Source organism: Dreissena polymorpha, chromosome 8 (genome assembly GCF_020536995.1).
Source record: "Dreissena polymorpha isolate Duluth1 chromosome 8, UMN_Dpol_1.0, whole genome shotgun sequence".
NCBI classification, from domain to species: Eukaryota; Metazoa; Mollusca; class Bivalvia; order Myida; family Dreissenidae; genus Dreissena; species Dreissena polymorpha.
Genome location: NC_068362.1, coordinates 52462767 through 52490266, shown reverse-complemented (window position 1 = coordinate 52490266; position 27500 = coordinate 52462767). Strand labels below are relative to the sequence as shown.

Sequence of the window (27500 nt, the reverse complement as noted above, 5' to 3'; positions counted from 1 at the left end):
GATCTAAAATCAAAACGTGTTTACATTGTGCTTTAGTGTATATTCTCGGATAACGTCCGTTCAACCGAATATATTTCTAAAAAGACACATTTTTCCTTCGTTTTACCATCATATGACTATATCACACACTTCTGTTTCCTATCAGACTGCCCACTCGGAAGTTACAGCGTTAACTGTTCCAAACAATGCCATTGCCGAGTGGGCTCATGCGACAGTGTAACAGGTGCATGTTCGAACGGGATCTGTGCAGACGGATGGAAAGGAATGGCGTGCAATGAAAGTAAGTTTTCATTTGATATCAAAGAAATAAAAACTCAACCATAAAACAAATAAATAAATGTTGAAATGAGTAGAAATGTGTACTTTCTTCGAAATTGTATTTAAAAGTTCAATAGTGTTAATACCATGCAAACGGATGTAGAAATGTAAATAACATTACTCGTCTATCAAGGCAAACAATATATTCTCGCTATTACATCAGTCATGCTTTCAGTTTCTGTATTCAAGTTCATTACTTGGCAGGTATCGGACACAATGCTTTGTGATGTAAGTCCACTCGGATACATATCTTGGGTTATATCTACATTTACGTACGCGGTGAAGTGATTTTTATGATTATTTTAAATCACACGTGACAGCGATAACTCTAAAGTGATACAATTTAGGTATCCCTTAATATGCAGGCCTACGGGCCCTTAGCTGATACTGTAGACGGTGATAATTTATTTCGGTAAACTTGAGGAATGGCAATGGGGTATTACGTATTATATAGTACATTACATGTAACAAAAATAATTCCATGTTTGAATGTATTTAATTGCAAGCCTTTAATACAGCCGTTTCGCACTAAACCAAGATGTTTCGAAACCGGTGAAAGTCAAGTGTTACAACTATGTTAAGCACATTGAAGAAGTCGTAGTCTCAACATTAAGCTGCATCAAGACGGTGCAACCAAATTATATGTCGTTAGTAAAATAATAATGTTTTCAATAATTTATAAAGTGAACAATTGTTTAATTGAAATGTGGTTTACAGCATGCGGTCAAGGCAATTTTGGTCTAAACTGCACCTCCCCTTGCCATTGTCTAAACGGAGAAAGCTGTGGCCATGTCTCAGGCAACTGCCCCGGTGACCTATGTGCACCTGGATGGACTACTAGTAACTGTAGTGTTGGTAAGAATCACAATTGTCGATTGGTTGCGGCGAAATGATCGAGTATCTGTTACTTTATTTCGATGTCTTATGCAACGCAAGGTATTCTTTTCGAATTATGATCAACACAAACTGCTCCCATAGACGTTAGGACTGTTAGTTTTGGGGTTGGACGTTCACAACTTTCGATCAAGACATGTTTGGTACAACTGGTCCTCTCTCTGCAATTGCTTTCTTGAGGATATCTATGATTCAGTTCACAGTCTTAATGACGATGTTGGGGCTGGGTGGACTTATAAAAACTGTAAAATGTAGAGGTGTTTGAAATTGCATAGGTAAAATGCAAATTTGAATGTTGATATGGAGTTACGATGTTGTATGTGCATGAAAAACCTCTATTGTTAATGGTATTTACAAGTTTAAGCTTTTTTTGCTGACCTTGATCCAAATCGGTTGAAATTGTGGTATTGATTATTCTGTAAAAGCGCATGCGATAGAAAACATTCTAAAAATATTTGAATTACTCTAATTGCAATATACGCATGCTTTGCACCATTTTTGCAGCATGCGGTCCAGGTATGTTTGGTTAAAATTTCTCTTCCCTTTTAATTGCCTAGAAGGAGCAAGCTGTGGCCTTTTTTTCTTTTAACTGTTCAAATGACTAATGTTCGCCTGGATGAATTGCTAGCAACTGTAGCGTTGGTTAGATTTGAGCCTCACTCTGTAAACACGGGGGTCATACTTGCTCATCTGTGACAAGCAGTAAAACATCTGCGTTGTCGGCTAATCTCATTCTATACCTACCAGATTTAGTGTCAATAAGGAATGTCTCATTCTATACCTACCCGATTAAGTGTCAATAAGGAATGTCTCATTCTATACTTACCAGATTTAGTGTCAATAAGGAATGTCTCATTCTATACCTACCAGATTTAGTGTCAATAAGGAATGTCTCATTCTATACCTACCAGATTTAGTGTCAATAAGGAATATCTCATTCTATACTTACCAGATTTAGTGTCAATAAGGAATGTCTCATTCTATACCTACCAGATTTAGTGTCAATAAGGAATGTCTCATTCTATACCTACCAGATTTAGTGTCAATAAGGAATATCTCATTCTATACTTACCAGATTTAGTGTCAATAAGGAATATCTCATTCTATACCTACCAGATTTAGTGTCAATAAGGAATGTCTCATTCTATACCTACCAGATTTAGTGTCAATAAGGAATGTCTCATTCTATACCTACCAGATTTAGTGTCAATAAGGAATGTCTCATTCTATACCTACCAGATTTAGTATCAATAAGGACTGTCTCATTCTATACCTACCAGATTTAGTGTCAATAAGGAATGTCTCATTCTATACCTACCAGATTTAGTGTCAATAAGGAATGTCTCATTCTATACCTACCAGATTTAGTGTCAATAAGGAATGTCTCATTCTTTACCTACCAGATTTAGTGTCAATAAGGAATGTCTCATTCTATACCTACCAGATTTAGTATCAATAAGGAATGTCTCATTCTATACCTACCAGATTTAGTGTCAATAAGGAATATCTCATTCTATACCTACCAGATTTAGTGTCAATAAGGAATGTCTCATTCTATACCTACCAGATTTAGTGTCAATAAGGAATATCTCATTCTATACTTACCAGATTTAGTGTCAATAAGGAATGTCTCATTCTATACCTACCAGATTTAGTGTCAATAAGGACTGTCTCATTCTTTACCCACCAGATTAAATGTCACTAAGGAATGTCTCATTCTATACCTACCAGCTACTGTGTCAATGAGGAATATCTCAATGTATAACTACCAGCTACTGTGTCAATGAGATATATCTCATTGTATACCTACCTGACACAGTGTATATGAGGAAATCTGTACCTACCAGATACAGTGCCCATGAGAAATTTCTCATTCTTTACCTACCAGATATTGTGTGAATGAGGACTATCCCATTATATACCTACCAGTTACAGTGTTAATGAGAATTATCACATTCTATATCTACCAGATACATTGTCAATGAGGAATATCTCATTCTATACCTACCAGATACAGTGTAAATTAGGAATATCTCATTCTATACTTACCAGATACAGTGTCAATGAGGAATATCTCATTATAAACATACAAGATACAGTGTCAATCAGGTATATCGCATTCTATTCCTTCTAGATATAGTGTCTATGAGGAATATCTCATTCTATATCTTCCAGACACAGTGTCTATGAGAAATATCTCATTATATACCTACCAGACACAGTGTCAATGAGGAATATCTCATTCTATACATACAAGATACAGTGCCAATCAGGTATATCGCATTATATACCTTCCAGATACAGTGTCTATGAGGAATATCTCATTCTATACCTACCAGACACAGTGTCAATGAGGAATATCTCATTCTATACCTACCAGACACAGTGTCAATGAGGAATATCTCATTCTATACCTACCAGACACAGTGTCAATGAGGAATATCTCATTCTATACCTACCAGACACAGTGTCAATGAGGAATATCTCATTCTATACCTACCAGATACAGTGTCAATGAGGAGTATCTCATTCTGTACCTACCAGTTACAATGTCTATGAGAAATATCGCATTCTTTACCTACCAGATATTTTGTCAAAATTGTATACAAAAGATATCCACAATCCTAACTCTGTTTTACTAATAGGTAAATGTACATACTTTTTTCCACACTAGCTCTAGCACAATTACGTCTTAAAGAACTTATTCTGCTAGAGCTAGTGTGGACAAAAATAACTCCAGAAACAATTACAAGAAAGAAACGTTTGTTTACACCCGCTAGTCTTTTAATTGAGACAATTGCTTAAAATATATATGACATTGCACACAGTTTAAAACACATCCTGACAATGATTTACGCTGGTTACCACCTTAGAATGGTCAATCTAAAGCATTGATGGTTAACGCAGATTGAAAGTAACCCCCTGCTTTACCAAGAATCAAGCGCAAATACATGCGTGTTAATGAAATGTAATATTATTGCCTTGGAATTCAAATTAAAAACCAAGACAAGTGCATAATAAATGTTTACAATAAACTGAGCAACACAATAAGAACTTGATGATGTTATGAATGGAAACAAGCATCACTTTAGCATCGTTGTTGTCAAATTGGGATTATGCATTTGCGTAGTGACGTCCCAGATTACCCTGTGCAGTCCGCACAGGCTAATCAGGGACGACTCTTTCCGCTTCAATGAATTTTTTGTTTAAATAAGTCTCTTTAACACGACAATGCTGTTTAGGCGGAAAGTTTGGTCCCTTAAAAGCTTGTGCAGAATGCAAATAATTATCTGGGACGACACGTTACTCAACGAAAATCTAGTTTAGGCGGATATTGTGTCCCTTATTAGCCTGTGCAGAATACAAATGCATACGCCCAGTTTTCCCACAACGAGGCTCAGATAAAACACCGTCAATACGCTGTCAGTAAACTGGCTCGTAATTAGTTTTAATATCCGTAACATATATGCACATGTAAGTTAAAACAAATCCTGACCATTTCATATGATTCGAAAAGATGATTATGTTTAAGTTATTTGTTATGTTAAATATGTTTTTGAATATTATCATTATTGTTGAACTGACTTCATATTCAACGGATATTAAGACATTTGATAATTTTTTTCATTCAGTTAAAAAATCGTTTCAAGCCCTAACGATAGAACGGGTTATTAGGTCCTGTGTCACACCTATTCTTATCGACATTTTTGTCTCACATACATTATATAGTGTTAAAAGCATGTTAAAAACATGGCTCTTCTTCTCGAAACTATTTCAACCAAAGAGGTTATATGTTTATATATAAGTGTTGGAACTATTTGGATGTAACATCATGCAAGCGTTTTCTTGATGTTTCATAACAAAATATATAATAAGTTTACTTTGCTACCCTTTATGTTCTGTTCATCATAAGAGTAGGCCCTATTAAAATAAATAACACACCCTTTTTGTAATCGCTATACCATGCATGTTTAGCAAGAATTAAATCTCTATGACGTTTGACGTGACGTCGGTTGAGCATGCAGATTCCATTTTAAACTATTTTTTTATTTGCTGAAACTCTTTCATTTTTTGTTTCATTTGTAGTCGATCCCAATCATAAGAGCGTAATATCACTGACTTTTATAAACGCCCACCGCCATGATAAAAATAGGCACCTTTGTATCAGACAATCGTTATCGTAGTGGTACGATAAAACAGTATATCGTATTGTTTTCTCCTATTTCTCATTAAAAGGATTATTAGTATATATAATTTAGTCAGTTATTGGGTAAAACTATCAAATTTGTTATATGTTCAAGAAAAGTAAAAAAAAAAACCCGTCAGCCAGAAAGTACTCTAAAGTATCTTTATGCTTTTGCGATCATTTGAATAAGTTTTTTGAGGAAAAACCGCTCAAATAATGTTTCAAAAATGTTAAAGGCTTCATTTAAAGTGTCGAAATCATTGAATAAAGAATAACGTTCTTTATTTATTTAAAGCAACTTAGTTTAAACATAATTACATATTTAGATTGAGGTGGTAGAACGAGGCGTGACTTGGTATCTTTTAGGTTGAACAAGTTTTTACATACATAAATCGATCGTTTAAATATGAGTATGTTTGTAAGTGTATTTGGAACCCACACAGGCCGATCACAAGGTGGTCATATAGGCCGTACACTGCACTGATCCAGGCAATTCATGTAATAATTTAAACATTTAATTCCAGTGTAACAAACTGTGAGTGAGTTATCTACGTCTCATGCTATATATTGTTTAACACATTGACAAAATTATGTACAAAAATGCAAAATAGTGGTCAATATGACAAGAAGCAAAAAATGGACTAAACATAACAGATGTTACGGAGGCGTAGTCCATGATTTATTGCAGAAAAAAAAATCTTATTTTGTTTCATTGTCTACAACAAACCAGTCGCGGTTAAAGGAACTAAGCACACTATTATAATTGTTCTCCCCTGGTATTAAATTAATAATTTTGATAATGATAGGTTTGGTGTTAATACATATACTATACTATATATATGTGCAATAAGGTCAAGTGAATTTAAGTGTGTTAATTTCTGACTTTCACTTTTAAATAATTTACATTGTTTATAGAGATCTATTGAATCACTCGTGCTGTATTCTTTCTTAAGCTGTTTTAAATGACGCTGGTACGACATGCCGGCTGGACGTATGTCTGTTAACATAAGTTTTCATTTAAGCATACACAAAATGCTATACAAAAAAAATTTGATTTAAAATACTCATTTTGAAAACGCACATACTGCAAAAAGTAGTCAACTTGACAATACACGTACGTAAATTATGGAAAAGAACATCAAAACGTAAAATATGTTAACAGGAAAGTTCCTAAAGTTGTTATAATACGCGCAGTAAAAGTATCGTGTCATTATTACACCCGACACAGTTACACTTTAGCGTTGTACAATATGTCAATACACTCTTTATTTTAACCGCTTTTCCGAAGTCATGTTGTTTAGGTTTCGTGATATATCCCTGTCTTTTAGTAAGTGATTAAATAAAAACAAACTGTTTTTGTAAGTGCAGCACGTGTACTTGTGTAGCTTGCAAACATAAATTGAGCAAAATACTTAAATTTGGTTTTAAATATCTTAAGAACATTTCAAATAATAACAATAATCAAACTAGCATATCGGGAACGTTGCAAATAATGTAAGATCGTGTTTGTTATAAAGTAATTATGTCGTTCTTTATTTCAAATAAGTCTCCACCCAGGTCCCTATCTCGGCCATCAATGTGACAATAAAGGGTTCTCATTTGGGTAACTGGACCGCAGATAAAGTCAACCAGGGCGATTTACGTCAAAGAGCTGTCGAATGTAATTGTTGCATTGCACTAAACAGACAATCTTGGGTGCAAATGGGACTGAACAAGCCTTATATTGTGGAAAGAGTGCTTGTTTTGGGAAGTACAGATAGAGGTACAGATATACGTATGCATACGTTGTGTTTGTATAAAATATGAACGTATTTGTTTTGAAGCACGCTTAAGCATGCACTAATTTAGAACACGTTTTTTTTATTTAATCGTTTACGTTTTTATTTTAATGATTAAAAGACATTTCGGCGTTGTGCTTGTTTTTCATAATATGTCATGGAGTTCCGATATTAACATTTAAAAGACTTAATAAATGTTTGTATTGTCATTAACATGTCTTACACACTTAATGCTTCTCTGCAGGTGGCCAATTATACAACATCATCATGTCAATGGGTCTATGGACAGAATCCCTTCAAGATGAACAATTCACATTTAAAAATGCGACCATCGCGGAGATGAGGCTAACTCCCCCTCGTGAAATACAGTTTGTACGGGTTGGGTGGGATGAATTTGGTGGAATACATTCCTGGTTTTTCGATACTTTGACAATATGTGAGATATTGTTATACCGACAAGCAGGTAACTAGTCTTGTTTATTGAATATATCCATGTATTAACCTTGCATGTAATGTGAAAAGCTAGGGTATTTAGTTAAGCTAGCATTTATTTACAATTTTAGCAAAACAATTGCAGTTATTGTATGTTTCTGTCTTAATCACAAATCAAACGCTAACACTTAAAACAAACACAATCAAGTTACCAGAAGATCCTCTTAACAGTAAGTAATAATCCCTCAACCACAACCAATGAAAACACTTCATATATATATATATATATATATATATATATATATATATATATATATATATATATATATAATATTCTTCATCCAAAGCACACAAATGGTATTTAATGTCACGGAAACTTTAAACCGATAAATATGCTTTTCTGAATATGCTTATTGTTTATTCTTGTAATTGAATAAAAAGTTGCGATGAGTATGTTTTAACAACCCATCTATTTATAAGCGAAAGAAAGGCTGACAATGTTGTGTCAATGCAGTATTTACAATAATAGCAAAACATTATTAAGTAATGTACGGTTCTGCTGTTATCTGACTACATATCAAACAATAACGCCTGTAACACACGCAAACATGTCCGTAGAAGATCTTCTTAAAAGTTAATAATGATTATTCAAGCCCTACAATTGTGCATTACAGGCAATACGCAGCTGCAGTATATATATATAAAACAATAATTAGTATTGTTCATTTCCAGCATACACTCCCACACATGTATTTTGCTCAATATATAAGCAACCTTATAGAACAAAACGGTCTTAATGCGTGTGCAGTCGGCACAGGCTAATCAGGATTGACAATTTTTGCCTAGACTTAATTTTCGCTAAGCAGAGACTTCATCCTGTGGACTGCAACTTTACGCACATGCATATAATCCTTTTCCCAGAGCGATGCCACTGTTCATTAAATGTCATGAACAGATTAAATCATTATGGAACTGATGAATATGCTGTAATTCATTTCAATAGTAAAATACTTACGTTTAGGTGAATTCAGACATTTGACATCATTCGTGTATTCTCAAGTTAATTATAACATTAAAATGAAATAAGCTTTTAAAATAACTTAGTGGTTTGAGTTTGTTTGTTTGATCTAAAATCAAAACGTGTTTACATTGTGCTTTAGTGTATATTCTCGGATAACGTCCGTTCAACCGAATATATTTCTAAAAAGACACATGTTTCCTTCGTTTTACCATCATATGACTATATCACACACTTCTGTTTCCTATCAGACTGCCCACTCGGAAGTTACAGCGTTAACTGTTCCAAACAATGCCATTGCCGAGTGGGCTCATGCGACAGTGTAACAGGTGCATGTTCGAACGGGATCTGTGCAGACGGATGGAAAGGAATGGCGTGCAATGAAAGTAAGTTTTCATTTGATATCAAAGAAATAAAAACTCAACCATAAAACAAATAAATAAATGTTGAAATGAGTAGAAATGTGTACTTTCTTCGAAATTGTATTTAAAAGTTCAATAGTGTTAATACCATGCAAGCGGATGTAGAAATGTAAATAACATTACTCGTCTATCAAGGCAAACAATATATTCTCGCTATTACATCAGTCATGCTTTCAGTTTCTGTATTCAAGTTCATTACTTGGCAGGTATCGGACACAATGCTTTGTGATGTAAGTCCACTCGGATACATATCTTGGGTTATATCTACATTTACGTACGCGGTGAAGTGATTTTTATGATTATTTTAAATCACACGTGACAGCGATAACTCTAAAGTGATACAATTTAGGTATCCCTTAATATGCAGGCCTACGGGCCCTTAGCTGATACTGTAGACGGTGATAATTTATTTCGGTAAACTTGAGGAATGGCAATGGGGTATTACGTATTATATAGTACATTACATGTAACAAAAATAATTCCATGTTTGAATGTATTTAATTGCAAGCCTTTAATACAGCCGTTTCGCACTAAACCAAGATGTTTCGAAACCGGTGAAAGTCAAGTGTTACAACTATGTTAAGCACATTGAAGAAGTCGTAGTCTCAACATTAAAGGGATCTTTTCACGCTTTGGTAAATTGACAAAATTGAAAAAAGTTGTTTCAGATTCGTAAGTTTTCGTTTTAGTTATGATATTTGTGAGGAAACAGTAATACTGAACATTAACCATGCTCTAATATAGCCATTATATGCATCTTTTGACGATTTTAAAACCTAAAAATTATAAAGCGTTGCAACGCGAAACGATTGAATAATTTGGAGAGTTCTGTTTTTGTCGTTAAATTTTGTGAAACTACGAAGATTGCTTATATAAGGTATAAAATACGTCCAGAATATGTACTCGGCGGAATAGCTCAGTAGGCTAAAGCGTTTTTACTTCAGGACTCTGGCAGGACTCTAGGGGTCACTGGTTCGAAACCTGCTCCGGGCAATGTTCTTTTCCTTTTTTAATCCTTTTTCTTGATTTTTTACTGGAGCTTTTACGATCCAATGTTTACATTTATCAATATAAAGCATTTAATGAATAAGTTAAAAAAATGCCAAAATCTGTGAAAAGGCCCCTTTAAGCTGCATCAAGACGGTGCAACCAAATTATATGTCGTTAGTAAAATAATAATGTTTTCAATAATTTATAAAGTGAACAATTGTTGAAGACTTAAAATCTAAATTCGTCTTAGTTCCTGCTGATAAGGCTGCTAATAATGTTATCATAATATGACGAGTGTTTTATGTTCAAACTATTTCACAAGAACTTTCACAAACTACATCATATTGTGAGTACAATAAGCAACCTAATGAAATTATTACCGACCATATTGCGCAATGCATAAAGTTAAATGTTATAGTCAATATTACTGACAAGAAATTGCCATCACTTTACTGGATACCTAAATTACATAAGACGCCATATAAAAGTCGTTTTATCGCTAATTCAGTGTCTTGTACCACCAAACAATTATCAGTGTATCTTACATCTGCATTGAGTGCTATTAGATATCATATAGCTAAATTTTGTAATAAAGTTTATGAAAATAGTAATATTAACCTATTTTGGTCAATAAAAAACACCTTAGAAGTTATTGATAAAATTGAAAATAAAAAATATAAGGTGTCACAGGTAAGTACTTATGATTTTTCGACACTATATACAACGCTTCCTCACGCTTTAATAAAATCCAAACTTGTTTCTTTGATTGAAAAAACTTTTGCTAGAGAGAAATGTTTGTATCTAGCTTTAAACACTAAAACAGCTTTTTTTACTAATCAGATATTAGATAATTACATCATTTGGACTGGTCTTGACTTTTGTGCAGCACTTACTTTTCTTTTGGATAACTTGTTTGTTGAATTTAATGGTAAAATATTTAAACAAATTATTGGCGTTCCTATGGGTACTAATTGTGCGCCACTTATAGCTGACCTTTTTTTATATTGTTATGAAAGCGAATTTATGTTAGAATTATCTAAAACTAAGCAAGTAGATTTGATTAATTGTTTTAACCTTACTAGTAGGTACATTGATGACATACTTAATTTAGATAATCCATTATTTGAACAATATATTCACAAAATCTACCCAAAAGAACTAGTCTTAAATAGATCATGTATATCCAATACAGACGCTGCGTATTTAGACTTACATTTAACTATTAATAATAATTTGATCAAAACTAGTTTATACGACAAACGGGACGATTTTAACTTTGAAATTGTGAATTTTCCGTTTCTAGATGGCAACATCCCTAAAGGACCTTCCTATGGTATTTACATTTCGCAGTTGGTACGTTATGCTAGAGCATGTTCGTGTATTAAAGATTTTAATGATCGTAATCTAATATTAACTAAAAAATTGCTAAAACAAGGCTTTTTGTATCATAACCTAAGAAATAAATTTGCTAGATTTTACTCTAAGTATGGTGATTTAATTTCAAAATATAATGTTTCTTTAAAATGGCATTTAAATCATGGAATCTCCCATCCATCATTTTATGGAGATGTTTTGAAGCGTGTCCTCAAATTAAAATATGTTAAACCAAATGTTCATATTAAACTTTTCAATTTAATTAACTTGTTTTTATCAAAAGGATACGATGCTTATGTACTTAAAAACACGTGTTTGATGGTTTTCGATTCACTATATCTTTCTTCCCTTAAAATTTGGAATCATTAGTGATATTATAGGCATTTTTCACTGTTGAATAAAATTTTGTCATTGTGTCGTATGAACAAATCTGCATGAATACTACATTATAGGCATTTTTCACTGTTGAATAAAATTGTGTCATTGTGTCGTATGAACAAATCTGCATGTAAACTACATTTGGACTCAAATCGTACATCAAATCATTTCTGTCTTCAGTTGTCAAAACACCTATATACTGTTTGATTCCAATAATGTCGCTTTAATGGTATTACCATTTGTATTCATTTGCTTCTTAATATTAAATCACGTAAACTTGTTTTATTAGTAGCACAGCCCCATGAATATTTTTATTTAGTACTGCCCTTGGAATTTGTTCACGTCATTATGTCATTATGGATTTTTGTGACGTCATACGACCGACTTTCCCAGTTGTAATCTACATGCATAGGTCATTGGGTTTATAATGTTCCATTTTATTTATATTTTCTCTCTGATAGGCGTTTCTTGTTTGATTTAATTATTTTTAATTTGTTTAGCAGTCACATAAACAACCAAGCTATGTAATATGGAATTTTTACACCCATTATTGCTGCTTCTTCCTGTATTTGCGCGATGATTATCTGAGATATTAACTCTATGATTCTACATTCTCAAATCTTTTCTATAAAGAAGGAATGTAGTTGACAATTGTTAATAGTTTTATTTGATCGTTCGTCAAAAAGTTGTAATTCTGTTACTCTTGTATCTTCAATGCAATTGAGTAATTAAATAGTAATTAAATTGAATGCGTTTTAATTCCCTTTTATTATTGTTTAATTTGAGTTACAATGCTATGACGTTAAATTTTATTTACACTTAAATGTATTATGAATATTGCTGGGCCAAGTGTGAGGTTGAGCGCTCTATAACCAGGTTTAAACCCCCAATGCTTTGCATTGACCGTTCCAAGGCGGTGACCCCAGCTTTATTCATATTTTGTGTTTATGTTGGTTTGTATTGTGCTGTATTGTGCTGTTTTGTACTGTTTGGGCAATCGGTCACTTGCCTTAAATAAAGGACCAACTAATTGTTTTTAATAAAAATTCAATACTGCTCCAGCAGCTGGAGTTTCACTTCTTTATATTTAATTAAAAATGTGGTTTACAGCATGCGGTCAAGGCAATTTTGGTCTAAACTGCACCTCCCCTTGCCATTGTCTAAACGGAGAAAGCTGTGGCCATGTCTCAGGCAACTGCCCCGGTGACCTATGTGCCCCTGGATGGACTACTAGTAACTGTAGTGTTGGTAAGAATCACAATTGTCGATTGGTTGCGGCGAAATGATCGAGTATCTGTTACTTTATTTCGATGTCTTATGCAACGCAAGGTATTCTTTTCGAATTATGATCAACACAAACTGCTCCCATAGACGTTAGGACTGTTAGTTTTGGGGTTGGACGTTCACAACTTTCGATCAAGACATGTTTGGTACAACTGGTCCTCTCTCTGCAATTGCTTTCGTGAGGATATCTATGATTCAGTTCACAGTCTTAATGACGATGTTGGGGCTGGGTGGACTTATAAAAACTGTAAAATGTAGAGGTGTTTGAAATTGCATAGGTAAAATGCAAATTTGAATGTTGATATGGAGTTACGATGTTGTATGTGCATGAAAAACCTCTATTGTTAATGGTATTTACAAGTTTAAGCTTTTTTTGCTGACCTTGATCCAAATCGGTTGAAATTGTGGTATTGATTATTCTGTAAAAGCGCATGCGATAGAAAACATTCTAAAAATATTTGAATTACTCTAATTGCAATATACGCATGCTTTGCACCATTTTTGCAGCATGCGGTCCAGGTATGTTTGGTTAAAATTTCTCTTCCCTTGTAATTGCCTAGAAGGAGCAAGCTGTGGCCTTTTTTTCTTTTAACTGTTCAAATGACTAATGTTCGCCTGGATGAATTGCTAGCAACTGTAGCGTTGGTTAGATTTGAGCCTCACTCTGTAAACACGGGGGTCATACTTGCTAATCTGTGACAAGCAGTAAAACATCTGCGGTGTCGGCTAATCTCATTCTATACCTACCAGATTTAGTGTCAATAAGGAATGTCTCATTCTATACCTACCAGATTTAGTGTCAATAAGGAATGTTTCATTCTATACCTACCAGATTTAGTATCAATAAGGAATGTCTCATTCTATACCTACCAGATTTAGTGTCAATAAGGAATGTCTCATTCTATACCTACCAGATTTAGTGTCAATAAGGAATATCTCATTCTATACCTACCAGATTTAGTATCAATAAGGAATGTCTCATTCTATACCTACCAGATTTAGTATCAATAAGAAATGTCTCATTCTATACCTACCAGATTTAGTGTCAATAAGGAATGTCTCATTCTATACCTACCAGATTTAGTGTCAATAAGGAATATCTCATTCTATACCTACCAGATTTAGTGTCAATAAGGAATGTCTCATTCTATACTTACCAGATTTAGTGTCAATAAGGAATGTCTCATTCTATACCTACCAGATTTAGTGTCAATAAGGAATGTCTCATTCTATACCTACCAGATTTAGTGTCAATAAGGAATGTCTCATTCTTTACCTACCAGATTTAGTGTCAATAAGGAATGTCTCATTCTATACCTACCAGATTTAGTGTCAATAAGGACTGTCTCATTCTTTACCTACCAGATTAAATGTCAATAAGGAATGTCTCATTCTATACCTACCAGCTACTGTGTCAATGAGGAATATCTCAATGTATAACTACCAGCTACTGTGTCAATGAGATATATCTCATTGTATACCTACCTGACACAGTGTATATGAGGAAATCTGTACCTACCAGATACAGTGTCCATGAGAAATTTCTCATTCTTTACCTACCAGATATTGTGTGAATGAGGACTATCCCATTATATACCTACCAGTTACAGTGTTAATGAGGAATATCACATTCTTTATCTACCAGATACATTGTCAATGAGGAATATCTCATTCTATACCTACCAGATAAAGTGTAAATTAGGAATATCTCATTCTATACTTACCAGATACAGTGTCAATGAGGAATATCTCATTATAAACATACACGATACAGTGTCAATCAGGTATATCGCATTCTATTCCTTCTAGATATAGTGTCTATGAGGAATATCTCATTCTATATCCTCCAGACACAGTGTCTATGAGAAATATCTCATTATATACCTACCAGACACAGTGTCAATGAGGAATATCTCATTCTATACATACAAGATACAGTGCCAATCAGGTATATCGCATTATATACCTTCCAGATACAGTGTCTATGAGGAATATCTCATTCTATACCTACCAGACACAGTGTCAATGAGGAATATCTCATTCTATACCTACCAGACACAGTGTCAATGAGGAATATCTCATTCTATACCTACCAGACACAGTGTCAATGAGGAATATCTCATTCTATACCTACCAGACACAGTGTCAATGAGGAATATCTCATTCTATACCTACCAGACACAGTGTCAATGAGGAATATCTCATTCTATACCTACCAGATACAGTGTCAATGAGGAGTATTTCATTCTATACCTACCAGTTACAATGTCTATGAGGAATATCGCATTCTTTACCTACCAGATATTTTGTCAAAATTGTATACAAAATATATCCACAATCCTAACTCTGTTTTACTAATAGGTAAATGTACATATTTTTTTCCACACTAGCTCTAGCACAATTACGTCTTAAAGACGTTATTCTGCTAGAGCTAGTGTGGACAAAAATAACTCCAGAAACAATTACAAGAAAGAAACGTTTGTTTACACCCGCTAGTCTTTTAATTGAGACAATTGCTTAAAATATATATGACATTGCACACAGTTTAAAACACATCCTGACAATGATTTACGCTGGTTACCACCTTAGAATGGTCAATCTAAAGCATTGATGGTTAACGCAGATTGAAAGTAACCCCCTGCTTTACCAAGAATCAAGCGCAAATACATGCGTGTTAATGAACTGTAATATTATTGCCTTGGAATTCAAATTAAAAACCAAGACAAGTGCATAATAAATGTTTACAATAAACTGAGCAACACAATAAGAACTTGATGATGTTATGAATGGAAACAAGCATCACTTTAGCATCGTTGTTGTCAAATTGGGATTATGCATTTGCGTAGTGACGTCCCAGATTACCCTGTGCAGTCCGACTCTTTCCGCTTCAATGAATTTTTTGTTTAAAGAAGTCTCTTTTAAACGACAATGCTGTTTAGGCGGAAAGTTTGGTCCCTTAAAAGCTTGTGCAGAATGCAAATAATTATCTGGGACGACACGTTACTCAACGAAAATCAAGTTTAGGCGGATATTTTGTCCCTTATTAGCCTGTGCAGAATACAAATGCATACGCACAGTTTTCCCACAACGAGGCTCAGATAAAACACCGTCAATACGCTGTCAGTAAACTGGCTCGTAATTAGTTTTAATATCCGTAACATATATGTACATGTAAGTTAAAACAAATCCTTACCATTTCATATGATTCGAAAAGATGATTATGTTTAAGTTATTTGTTATGTTAAATATGTTTTTGAATATTATCATTATTGTTGAACTGACTTCATATTCAACGGATGTTAAGACATTTGATAACTTTTTTCATTCAGTTAAAAAATCGTTTCAAGCCCTAACGATAGAACGGGTTATTAGGTCCTGTGTCACACCTATTCTTATCGACATTTTTGTCTCACATACATTATATAGTGTTAAAAGCATGTTAAAAACATGCCTCTTCTTCTCGAAACTATTTCAACCAAAGAGGTTATATGTTTATATATAAGTGTTGGAACTATTTGGATGTAACATCATGCAAGCGTTGTCTTGATGTTTCATAACAAAATATATAATAAGTTTACTTTGCTACCCTTTATGTTCTGTTCATCATAAGAGTAGGCCCTATTAAAATAAATAACACACCCTTTTTGTAATCGCTATACCATTGCATGTTTAGCAAGAATTAAATCTCTATGACGTTTGACGTGACGTCGGTTGAGCATGCAGATTCCATTTTAAACTATTTTTTTATTTGCTGAAGCTCTTTCATTTTTTGTTTCATTTGTAGTCGATCCCAATCATAAAAGCGTTATATCACTGACTTTTATAAACGCCCACCGCAATGATAAAAATAGGCACCTTTGTATCAGACAATCGTTATCGTAGTGGTACGATAAAACAGTATATCGTATTGTGTTCTCCTATTTCTCATTAAAAGGATTATTAGTATATATAATTTAGTCAGTTATTGGGTAAAACTATCAAATTTGTTATATGTTCAAGAAAAGTAAAAAAAAACCCGTCAGCCAGAAAGTACTCTAAAGTATCTTTATGCTTTTGCGATCATTTGAATAAGTTTTTTGAGGAAAAAACGCTCAAATAATGTTTCAAAAATGTTAAAGGCTTCATTTAAAGTGTCGAAATCATTGAATAAAGAATAACGTTCTTTATTTATTTAAAGCAACTTAGTTTAAACATAATTACATATTTAGATTGAGGTGGTAGAACGAGGCGTGACTTGGTATATTTTAGGTTGAACAAGTTTTTACATACATAAATCGATCGTTTAAATATGAGTATGTTTGTAAGTGTATTTGGAACCCACACAGGCCGATCACAGGGTGGTCATATAGGCCGTACACTGCACTGATCCAGGCAATTCATGTAATAATTTAAACATTTAATGCCAGTGTAACAAACTGTGAGTGAGTTATCTACGTCTCATGCTATATATTGTTTAACACATTGACAAAATTATGTACATAAATGCAAAATAGAGGTCAATATGACAAGAAGCAAAAAATGGACTAAACATAACAGATGTTACGGAGGCGTAGTCCATGATTTATTGCAGAAAAAAATCTTATTTTGTTTCATTGTCTACAACTAACCAGTCGCGGTTAAAGGAACTAAGCACACTATTATAATTGTTCTTCCCTGGTATTCAATTAATAATTTTGATAATGATAGGTTTGGTGTTAATACATATACTATACTATATGTATGTGCAATTAGGTCAAGTGAATTTAAGTGTGTTAATTTCTGACTTTCACTTTTAAATAATTTACATTGTGTATAGTGATCTATTGAATCACTCGTGCTGTATTCTTTCTTAAGCTGTTTTAAATGACGCTCGTACGACATTCCGGCTGGACATATGTCTGTTAACATAAGTTTTCATTTAAGCATACACAAAATGCTATACAAAAAAATTTTGATTTAAAATACTCATTTTGAAAACGCACATACTGCAAAAAGTAGTCAACTTGACAATACACGTACGTAAATTATGGAAAAGAACATCAAAACGTAAAATATGTTAACAGGAAAGTTCCTAAAGTTGTTATAATACGCGCAGTAAAAGTATCGTGTCATTATTACACCCGACACAGTTACACTTTAGCGTTGTACAATATGTCAATACACTCTTTATTTTAACCGCTTTTCCGAAGTCATGTTGTTTAGGTTTCGTGATTTATCCCTGTCTTTTAATAATTGATTAAATAAAAACAAACTGTTTTTGTAAGTGCAGCACGTGTACTTGTGTAGCTTGCAAACATAAATTGAGCAAAATACTTAAATTTGGTTTTAAATATCTTAAGAACATTTCAAATAATAACAATAGTCAAACTAGCATATCGGGAACGTTGCAAATAATGTAAGATCGTGTTTGTTATAAAGCAATTATGTCGTTCTTTATTTCAAATAAGTCTCCACCCAGGTCCCTATCTCGGCCATCAATGTGACAATAAAGGGTTCTCATTTGGGTAACTGGACCGCAGATAAAGTCAACCAGGGCGATTTACGTCAAAGAGCTGTCGAATGTAATTGTTGCATTGCACTAAACAGACCATCTTGGGTGCAAATGGGACTGAACAAGCCTTATATTGTGGAAAGAGTGCTTGTTTTGGGAAGTACAGATAGAGGTACAGATATACGTATGCATACGTTGTGTTTGTATAAAATATGAACGTATTGGTTTTGAAGCACGCTTAAGCATGCACTAATTTAGAACACGTTTTTTTTATTTAATCGTTTACGTTTTTATTATAATGATTAAAAGACATTTCGGCGTTGTGCTTGTTTTTCATAATATGTCATGGAGTTCCGATATTAACATTTAAAACACTTAATAAATGTTTGTATTGTCATTAACATGTCTTACACACTTAATGCTTCTCTGCAGGTGGCCAATTATACAACATCATCATGTCAATGGGTCTATGGACAGAATCCCTTCAAGATGAACAATTCACATTTAAAAATGCGACCATCGCGGAGATGAGGCTAACTCCCCCTCGTGAAATACAGTTTGTACGGGTTAGGTGGAATAAATTTGGAGGAATAGATTCCTGGTTTTTCGATACTTTGACAATATGTGAGATATTGTTATACCGACAAGCAGGTAACGTGTCTTGTTTATTGAATATATCCATGTATTAACCTTGCATGTTATGTGAAAAGCTAGGGCATTTAGTTAAGCTAGCATTTATTTACAATTTTAGCAAAACAATTGCAGTTATTGTATGTTTCTGTCTTAATCACAAATCAAACGCTAACACTTAAAACAAACACAATCAAGTTACCAGAAGATCCTCTTAACAGTAAGTAATAATCCCTCAACCACAACCAATGAAAACACTTCATATATATATATATAAATATGCTTTTTTATGTTGTTAATACAATACATACTTTATGGTGCAATCAGAAATTTTAAGTTATTTGCATATCCAAAATTTAAGTATTACTTTAAAATGAAATGAGCATTTACAATTAAAATATTGGTCGTAGTTATTGTTTTTAAACATACTTCCAAAACCTTGTTTATCTTGTGTTTCAATAGAGTATCCTCAAAAAACGTAAGTTCAAGCGAATATACGCATTTAAGAAACATATTTCGTCGTTAACCGTTTTATACACGACAATTTAAGGCACTTCTGTTTGTAATCAGACTGCCCACTCGGACGCTACAGCGTTAACTGTTCCAAACAATGCCATTGCCGTGTGGGCTCATGCGACAGTGTTACAGGTGCGTGCGTGAATGGGATCTGTGAAGACGGATGGATTGGAATGACGTGCAATGAAAGTAAGTTCTCATTTTATATGAAAGAAATAAAAACTCAACCGTTAAACAAACAATATATGTAAACACATAATCTGAAAACTACACTCACGAACAATATAATTATTTTGACTATTTTATATTTATTTCAAACGTTATGTAATGCATACTATATTCAATGCACCCTGAATTAATGCATGCTTTTTATGTTTATGTTGATTGTGTTTATGGATTTAACAAACAGATAGCTATTGCACATAAGAGACGCTACACTACGGTCCATGTACAATTTGATGATGTTTGGTTAGTTTTTATTATCATATTGGTTCCGCAATCGGATTTTCATTTTCGTATATTGTACCATGCATTTTAATCCGAATAACTGTATATGAACGAATGCACAGTCAATGTTTGCACCGTCAATGAGTTTAACAGCATAATTATTAAATATAAAGCTAAACTTTCAAAATTTCGCAACAAAAAAAACCTGTTCACCTTGTGTTGTTTTCTAACTAAAAAATCTGTGTCTTAAATTTTTAATAATAAATCATTTTCAATGCATTTTCGTTTAATACAAACCAGTTTCAACATCGGAATACAATAAAAGGCTGTTTCACAGTGCAACCGGATGTTAAAACTTCACTTCACAAATACTTACCGAACCGTAAATTTTTTATTGCATGTATCGCATTTGACGACCCTAAACTGGTCGGTTAGATAAAGAAGGACATATTAACATCAGGTACAATATACAGCATTATGTCTGTGTTTGTTCTAAAACGAAATACATCCCATGATGAAACCATACTTCTCGAAACACATCACTGGCCGTAATAAAAATGAAATCAGAACGTATTCACATTAATCCTTACGGTTTTTCAATACTTACAGCATGCCACCCAGGCACATTTGGTGCTAACTGTTCATCCATATGCCGCTGCCACAACAACATAACATGTAGCCATTTTAACGGATCTTGTCCAAATAACCAATGCGCTGCAGGATGGAAGCATGACAACTGTAGCGTAGGTACGTCTCAGCATTTAATTGAGTCTCATTTTGAAGAAACCGGGCTCAATGCATGTGCGTAAAATGTCGACACAGATGAACCTGTGTAGTCCGGACATATTTATCAGGGACGACCTTTTTCCGCTTTTGTTTGGACATGTTCGTTTAAAGGAAGTATTTTCTAAGTGAAAATCGAGTTAAGGTAGAAAGCGTCCATGAACAGCCCATGTAGACTGTTAAGGCTAATCTAGGACGACACTTGACGCACATGCATTAAGCCCAGTCTTAACAGCCCATGTAGACTGTAAAGGCTAATCAAGGACGACACTTGACGCACATGCATTAAGCCTCGTCTTTCCCAGAGTGAGCTGTATTTCTTTGATGAACGAAACTGCAATTTTAATAGTTATATTGAATATGCATATTTTATTTGAAATTAATAAATGGTTCTTATTTTTAATGAGCACTGTTGTAACGATTTATAAATAGGACGGCTATATCGCAAAACTGTATTACTACACATTATAAATTATACGCTTAAACGATGTCCGTGTAGATTGTTGTTAAACCATTAAATGAAAAACAATATTTCTTTAAACAAAAATCGGTCGTTACAAGAAATGTTACAATGAGTAGAAACTTTACTTTCTTCGATATTGTATTAACAGTTCAATAGTATTAATGTTATAATGCAAGCGGATGTAGCAATTAAAATAAATAACATACATATATGAAACGTCTATCAAAGCAAACAATATATACACGCTTAGTCCTGTTTTCAGTTTCGTTATTAAAGCTCATTTCTTTGCAGATATCGGACACAATACTTTGTGATATAAGTCCACTCGTATAAACATCTTAGGTTATATCTACATTTAAGTTCGCGGTGATTTGATTTTTATTATTATATTAACACACACGGGATAGCGATAGCTTTAAAATGATACAATTAAGGTGTCGCTTAATATGCAGGCCTACGGGCCCTTAGCTGATACTTTTTTACGACAAGCTTTATGACTTGCATTGGGGTTTGTAGTTTTAAATAGTACATTACATGTAAGAAAAATACTGCTTTGTTTGAATTAATTTAATTACAAGCCTTTAAAAAATCCGATTCACACTAAACCAAGATTTGTTGTAACCGATAAAAGTAAAGTGTTCAAACAATGTTTAGCATATCAAGAAGTCGGTGTCTCATCATAAAGCTGAATCAAGATGGCCTTACCAAATTATATGTAGTTTGTAAAATAAAAACGTTTTCACTAATTTATAAACGTAAATATTCTTTAATTGAAATGTGGTTTACAGCATGCGGTCAAGGCAATTTTGGCCTAAACTGCACCTCCCCCTGCCATTGTCTACAAGGAGCAAGCTGTGACCATGTGTCTGGCAACTGTCCTGGTGACCAATGTGCACCTGGTTGGACTACTAGTAACTGTAGTGTTGGTAAGATTCAAAATTGTCGATTGATGTCGGATAAATGACCGAGTATCTGTCTATTATCATGTGTACACAAAACAACCTTTTATAACGATGTCTTATGCAACGCAAGGTATTCGTTTCAAATTCTGATCAACTCAAACTGCTTCCATATAAATAGCACTGTTATCTTTTGGGTGAGACTTTCATAACTTGCGATCCAGGCATGTTTAGTACAACTGCCTCTCTGTCTGCAATCGCCTTCATTACGCTGTATGAAACTATGATTCCGTTTACGGTTTTAATAACGAAAGTGGTGCTGGGTGGATTAATAATAACTGTAGCGGTGGTACAAAGGGAAAATACCTTTTTTAACGTTGGTATGAATTTTACGATGTTGCATTTGCATGCAAAACCAATATATTTAATGGTATTAACAGGCTTACTTTACACCGGTATATTAAATACACATAACTACCATATATACCACTTTAAGCTACTAACACTACCTCTTTTACAACAATTTGCAACAATACCTTCATCATCACATTTTTGCTGCACTTGATCCTTGTAGTAATGAGTATTCTGTAGTGCAAGCAAATGCGATAGCAATAATTCCCAAAATACTTGAATTATTCTAATTGTAATTCTTTAAACAAAAATCGGTCGTTACAAGAAATGTTACAATGAGTAGAAACTTTACTTTCTTCGATATTGTATTAACAGTTCAATAGTGTTAATGTTATAATGCAAGCGGATGTAGCAATTAAAATAAATAACATACATATATGAAACGTCTATCAAGGCAAACAATATATACACGCTATTTCCTCAGTCTTGTTTTCAGTTTCGTTATTAAAGCTCATTTCTTTGCAGATATCGGACACAATACTTTGTGATATAAGTCCACTCGTATAAACATCTTAGGTTATCTACATTTAAGTACGCGGTGATTTGATTTTTATTATTATATTAACACACACGGGATAGCGATAGCTTTGAAATGATACAATAAAGGTGTCGCTTTATATGCAGGCCTACGGGCCCTTATCTGATACTTTTTTACGACAAGCTTTATGACTTGCATTGGGGTTTGTAGTTTTAAATAGTACATTACATGTAAGAAAAATACTGCTTTGTTTGAATTAATTTAATTACAAGCCTTTAAAAAATCCGATTCACACTTAACCAAGATTTGTTGTAACCGATAAAAGTAAAGTGTTCAAACAATGTTTAGCATATCAAGAAGTCGGTGTCTCAACATAAAGCTGAATCAAGATGGCCTTACCAAATTATATGTAGTTTGTAAAATAAAAAAGTTTTCAATAATTTATTAACTTAAATATTCTTTAATTGAAATGTGGTTTACAGCATGCGGTCAAGGCAATTTTGGCCTAAACTGCACCTCCCCCTGCCATTGTCTACAAGGAGCAAGCTGTGACCATGTGTCTGGCTACTGTCCTGGTGACCAATGTGCACCTGGTTGGACTACTAGTAACTGTAGTGTTGGTAAGATTCAAAATTGTCGATTGATGTCGGATAAATGACCGAGTATCTGTCTATTATCATGTGTACACAAAACAACCTTTTATAACGATGTCTTATGCAACGCAAGGTATTCGTTTCAAATTCTGATCAACTCAAACTGCTTCCATATAAATAGCACTGTTATCTTTTGGGTGAGACTTGCGATCCAGGCATGTTTGGCACAATTGCCTCTCTGTCTGCAATCGCCTTCATGACGCTATATGAAACTATGATTCCGTTTACTGTTTTAATAACGAAAGTGTTACTGGGTGGATTAATATTAACTGTAGCGGTGGTACAAAGGTAAAATGCCAATTTAAACGTTGGTATGAATTTTACGATGTTGCATTTGCATGCAAAACTAATATAATTAATGGTATTTACAGGCTTACTTTACACCGGTATATTAAATACACATTACTGCCATATATACCACTTTAAGCTACTAACACTACCTCTTTTACAACAATTTGCAACAATACCTTCATCATCACATTTTTGCTGCACTTGATCCTTGTGGTTATGAGTATTCTGTAGTGCAAGCATATGCGATAGCAATAATTCCCAAAAATACTTGAATTATTCTAATTGTAATTCTTTAGAATGTACGTCATCATCGCATGTTATTGCTTCATTTGTACAGCATGCGGTCAAGGTATGCTTGGTCTTAACTGCTCCTTCCTCTGCAATTGCCTAAAAGTTGAAAGCTGTGACCATGTCTCTGGCAACTGTTCAAATGACCAATGTTCGCCTGGGTTGATTGCTAGCAACTGTAGTGTCAGTAATTTATGAGTCTTGTTCTGTAACAACGGGGGTTTCATGTATGTGCGTAAAATGTCGTTTCACTTTAGCCTCTGCAGTCCGCTTTTATGCTGTTTTTGTTTAAAGAAAGTCTCTTTTCAGCAGATATCCAGTTCAGACGGAAAGTGTCGTCCCTGATTAGCCTATGCTTTAATACGATTTTCGCAACTATCTCCTCGCATAATTTCGCAAGTCATTGAAACAGTAAATGTTGCTTGATTTAAAATTTGCTTGATTTAAAATCTACAAAATACTTTTATATGTGCCATATAAAGCCGTTTACCTCGGGTACGTATGCTATACGTATTACTGCTGTTACAATTCTAAGCTAGTGTGATGCTCTATCGACATTTAAAGCATGCTACCGATGGCCTCAAGTTCTCCTCATCATGTAATTGTGACTTCCCATCAATCATGTTTTCATGCCATTATCCAGTATACGGCAGAGATTGACATGTGCGACCCTGTGTGGAGATACGGTATCTGTTGCACGGTTGAGATTGATATGTGCGATCCTGGCGGAGAGACAGTATCTGTTGCACGGTTGAGATTGACATGTGCGATCCTGGGTGCAGAAACAAAATCTGTTACACGGTTGAGATTAACATGTGCGGTCCTGGGTGGAGAAACATAATCTGTTGCACGGTTGAGATTAACATGTGCGATCCTGGGTGGAGAGAAAGAGTCTGTTGCACGGTTGAGATTGACATGTGCAATCCTGGATGGATATACAGTATCTGTTGCACGGTTGAGATTGACATGCGCGTCGCTGGCTGGAGAGATAGTATCTGTCGCACGGTTGAGATTGACATGTGCGATCCTGGGTGAAGAGACAGAATCTATTGCACGGTTGAGATTGACATGTGCGATCCTGGTTGGAGAAACAGAATCTGTTGCACGGTTGAGATTGACATGTGCGACCCTGGGTGGAGAGACGGTATCTGTTTCACGGTTGAGATTGACATGTGCGATCCTGGGTGGAGAGACGGTATCTGTTTCACGGTTAAGATTGACATGTGCGACCCTGGGTGGAGAGACAGAATATGTTGCACGGATGAGATTGACATGTGCGTCCCTGGGTGGAGAGACAGTATCAGTTTCACGGTTGAGATTGACATGTGCGACCCTGGGTGGAGAGACAGTATCTGTTGCACGGCTGAGATTGACATGTGCGTCCCTGGGTGGAGAGACATTATCTGTTGCACGGTTGAGATTGACATGTGCGATCCTGGGTGGAGAGACAAAATCTGTTGCACGATTGAGATTGACATGTGCGATCCTGGGTGGAGAGACGGTATCTGTTGCACGGTTGAGATTGACATGTGCGATCCCTGGGTGGAGAGACAGTATCTGTTTCACGGTTGAGATTTACATATGCGATCCTGGGTGGAGAGACAGAATCTGTTGCAAGGTTGAGATTGACATGTGCGATCCTGGTTGGAGAGACAGAATCTGTTGCACGGTTGAGATTGACATGTGCGACCCTGGGTGGAGAGACGGTATATGTTTCACGGTTAAGATTGACATGTGTGATCCTGGGTGGAGAGACATACTCTGTTGTGCGATTGAGATTGACATGTGCGATCCTGGATGGAGAGACAGAATCTGTTGCACGGTTGAGATTGACATGTGCGTCAATGGGTGGAGAGACAGTATCTGTTGTACGGTTGAGATTGACATGTGCGATCCTGGGTGGAGAGACATAATCTGTTGTACGGTTGAGATTGACATGTGCGATCCTGGGTGGAGAGACAGAATCTGTTGCACGGTTGAGATTGACATGTGCGATCCTGGTTGGAGAGAAAGTATCTGTTTCACGGTTGAGATTGAAATGTGCGATCTTGGGTGGAGAGACAGTATCTGTTGCACGGCTGAGATTGACATGTGCGTCCCTGGGTGGAGAGACAGTATCTGTTGCACGGTTGAGATTGACATGTGCGATCCTGGGTGGAGAGACAAAATCTGTTGCAAGGTTGAGATTGACATGTGCGATCCTGGGTGGAGAGACGGTATCTGTTGCACGGTTGAGATTGACATGTGCGATCCCTGGGTGGAGAGACAGTATCTGTTTCACGGTTGAGATTGACATGTGCGATCCTGGGTGGAGAGACTGAATCTGTTGTACGGTTGAGATTGACATGTGTGACCCTGGGTGGAGAGACAGAATCTGTTGTACGGTTGAGATTGACATGTGCGATCCTGGGTGGAGAGACAGAATATGTTGCACGGTTGAGATTGACATGTGCGATCCTGGGTGGATAGACGGTATCTGTTGCACGGTTGAGATTGACATGCGCGTCCCTGGGAGGAGAGACAGTATCTGTTGCATGGTTGAGATTGACATGTGCGATCCTGGGTGGAGAGACAGTTACGGTTGCACGGTTGAGATTGACATGTTCGTCCCTGGTTTGAGATACAGTATTTGTTGCACGAATGAGATTGACATATGCGACCCTCGGTGGAGAGACAGAATCTGTTTCACGGTTGAGATTGACATATGCGACCCTGGGTGGAGATACAGTATCTATTGCACGGTTGAGATTGACATGTGCGATCCTTGGTGGAGAGACAGTATCTGTTGCACGGTTAAGATTGACATGTTAGTACCTGGGTGGAGAGACAGTATCTGTTGCACGGTTGAGATTGACATGTGCGACCCTGGGTAGAGACAGTATCTGTTGTACGGTTGAGATTGACATGTGCGACCCTGAGTGGAGAGACAGTATCTGTTGCACGGTTGAGATTGACATGTGCGACCCTGGGTCGAGAGACAGTATCTGTTGCATGGTTGAGATTGACATGTGTGATCCTGGGTGGAGAGACCGAATCTGTTGCATGGTTGAGATTGACATGTGCGACCCTGGGTGGAGAGACAGTATCTGTTTCAAGG

At 35.2% G+C, this 27500-nt stretch overlaps 1 protein-coding gene across 9 annotated transcripts in view; it reads left to right on the top strand.

The window, feature by feature from the left end:
* LOC127842840 (receptor-type tyrosine-protein phosphatase epsilon-like) overlaps positions 1–27500 on the top strand; it is a 569039-nt gene that overhangs the window by 247008 nt on the left and 294531 nt on the right. For 3 of the 9 annotated variants that reach the window (XM_052372595.1, XM_052372597.1, XM_052372596.1), the window contains 2 exons: positions 146–280; positions 8878–9012. In XM_052372595.1, the coding sequence (XP_052228555.1) occupies positions 146–280; positions 8878–9012 (270 nt within the window). The remainder of the gene's footprint in view (positions 1–145; positions 281–8877; positions 9013–27500) is intronic. The other 6 variants (XM_052372598.1, XM_052372599.1, XM_052372600.1 and 3 more) reach the window with 4 other exon arrangements.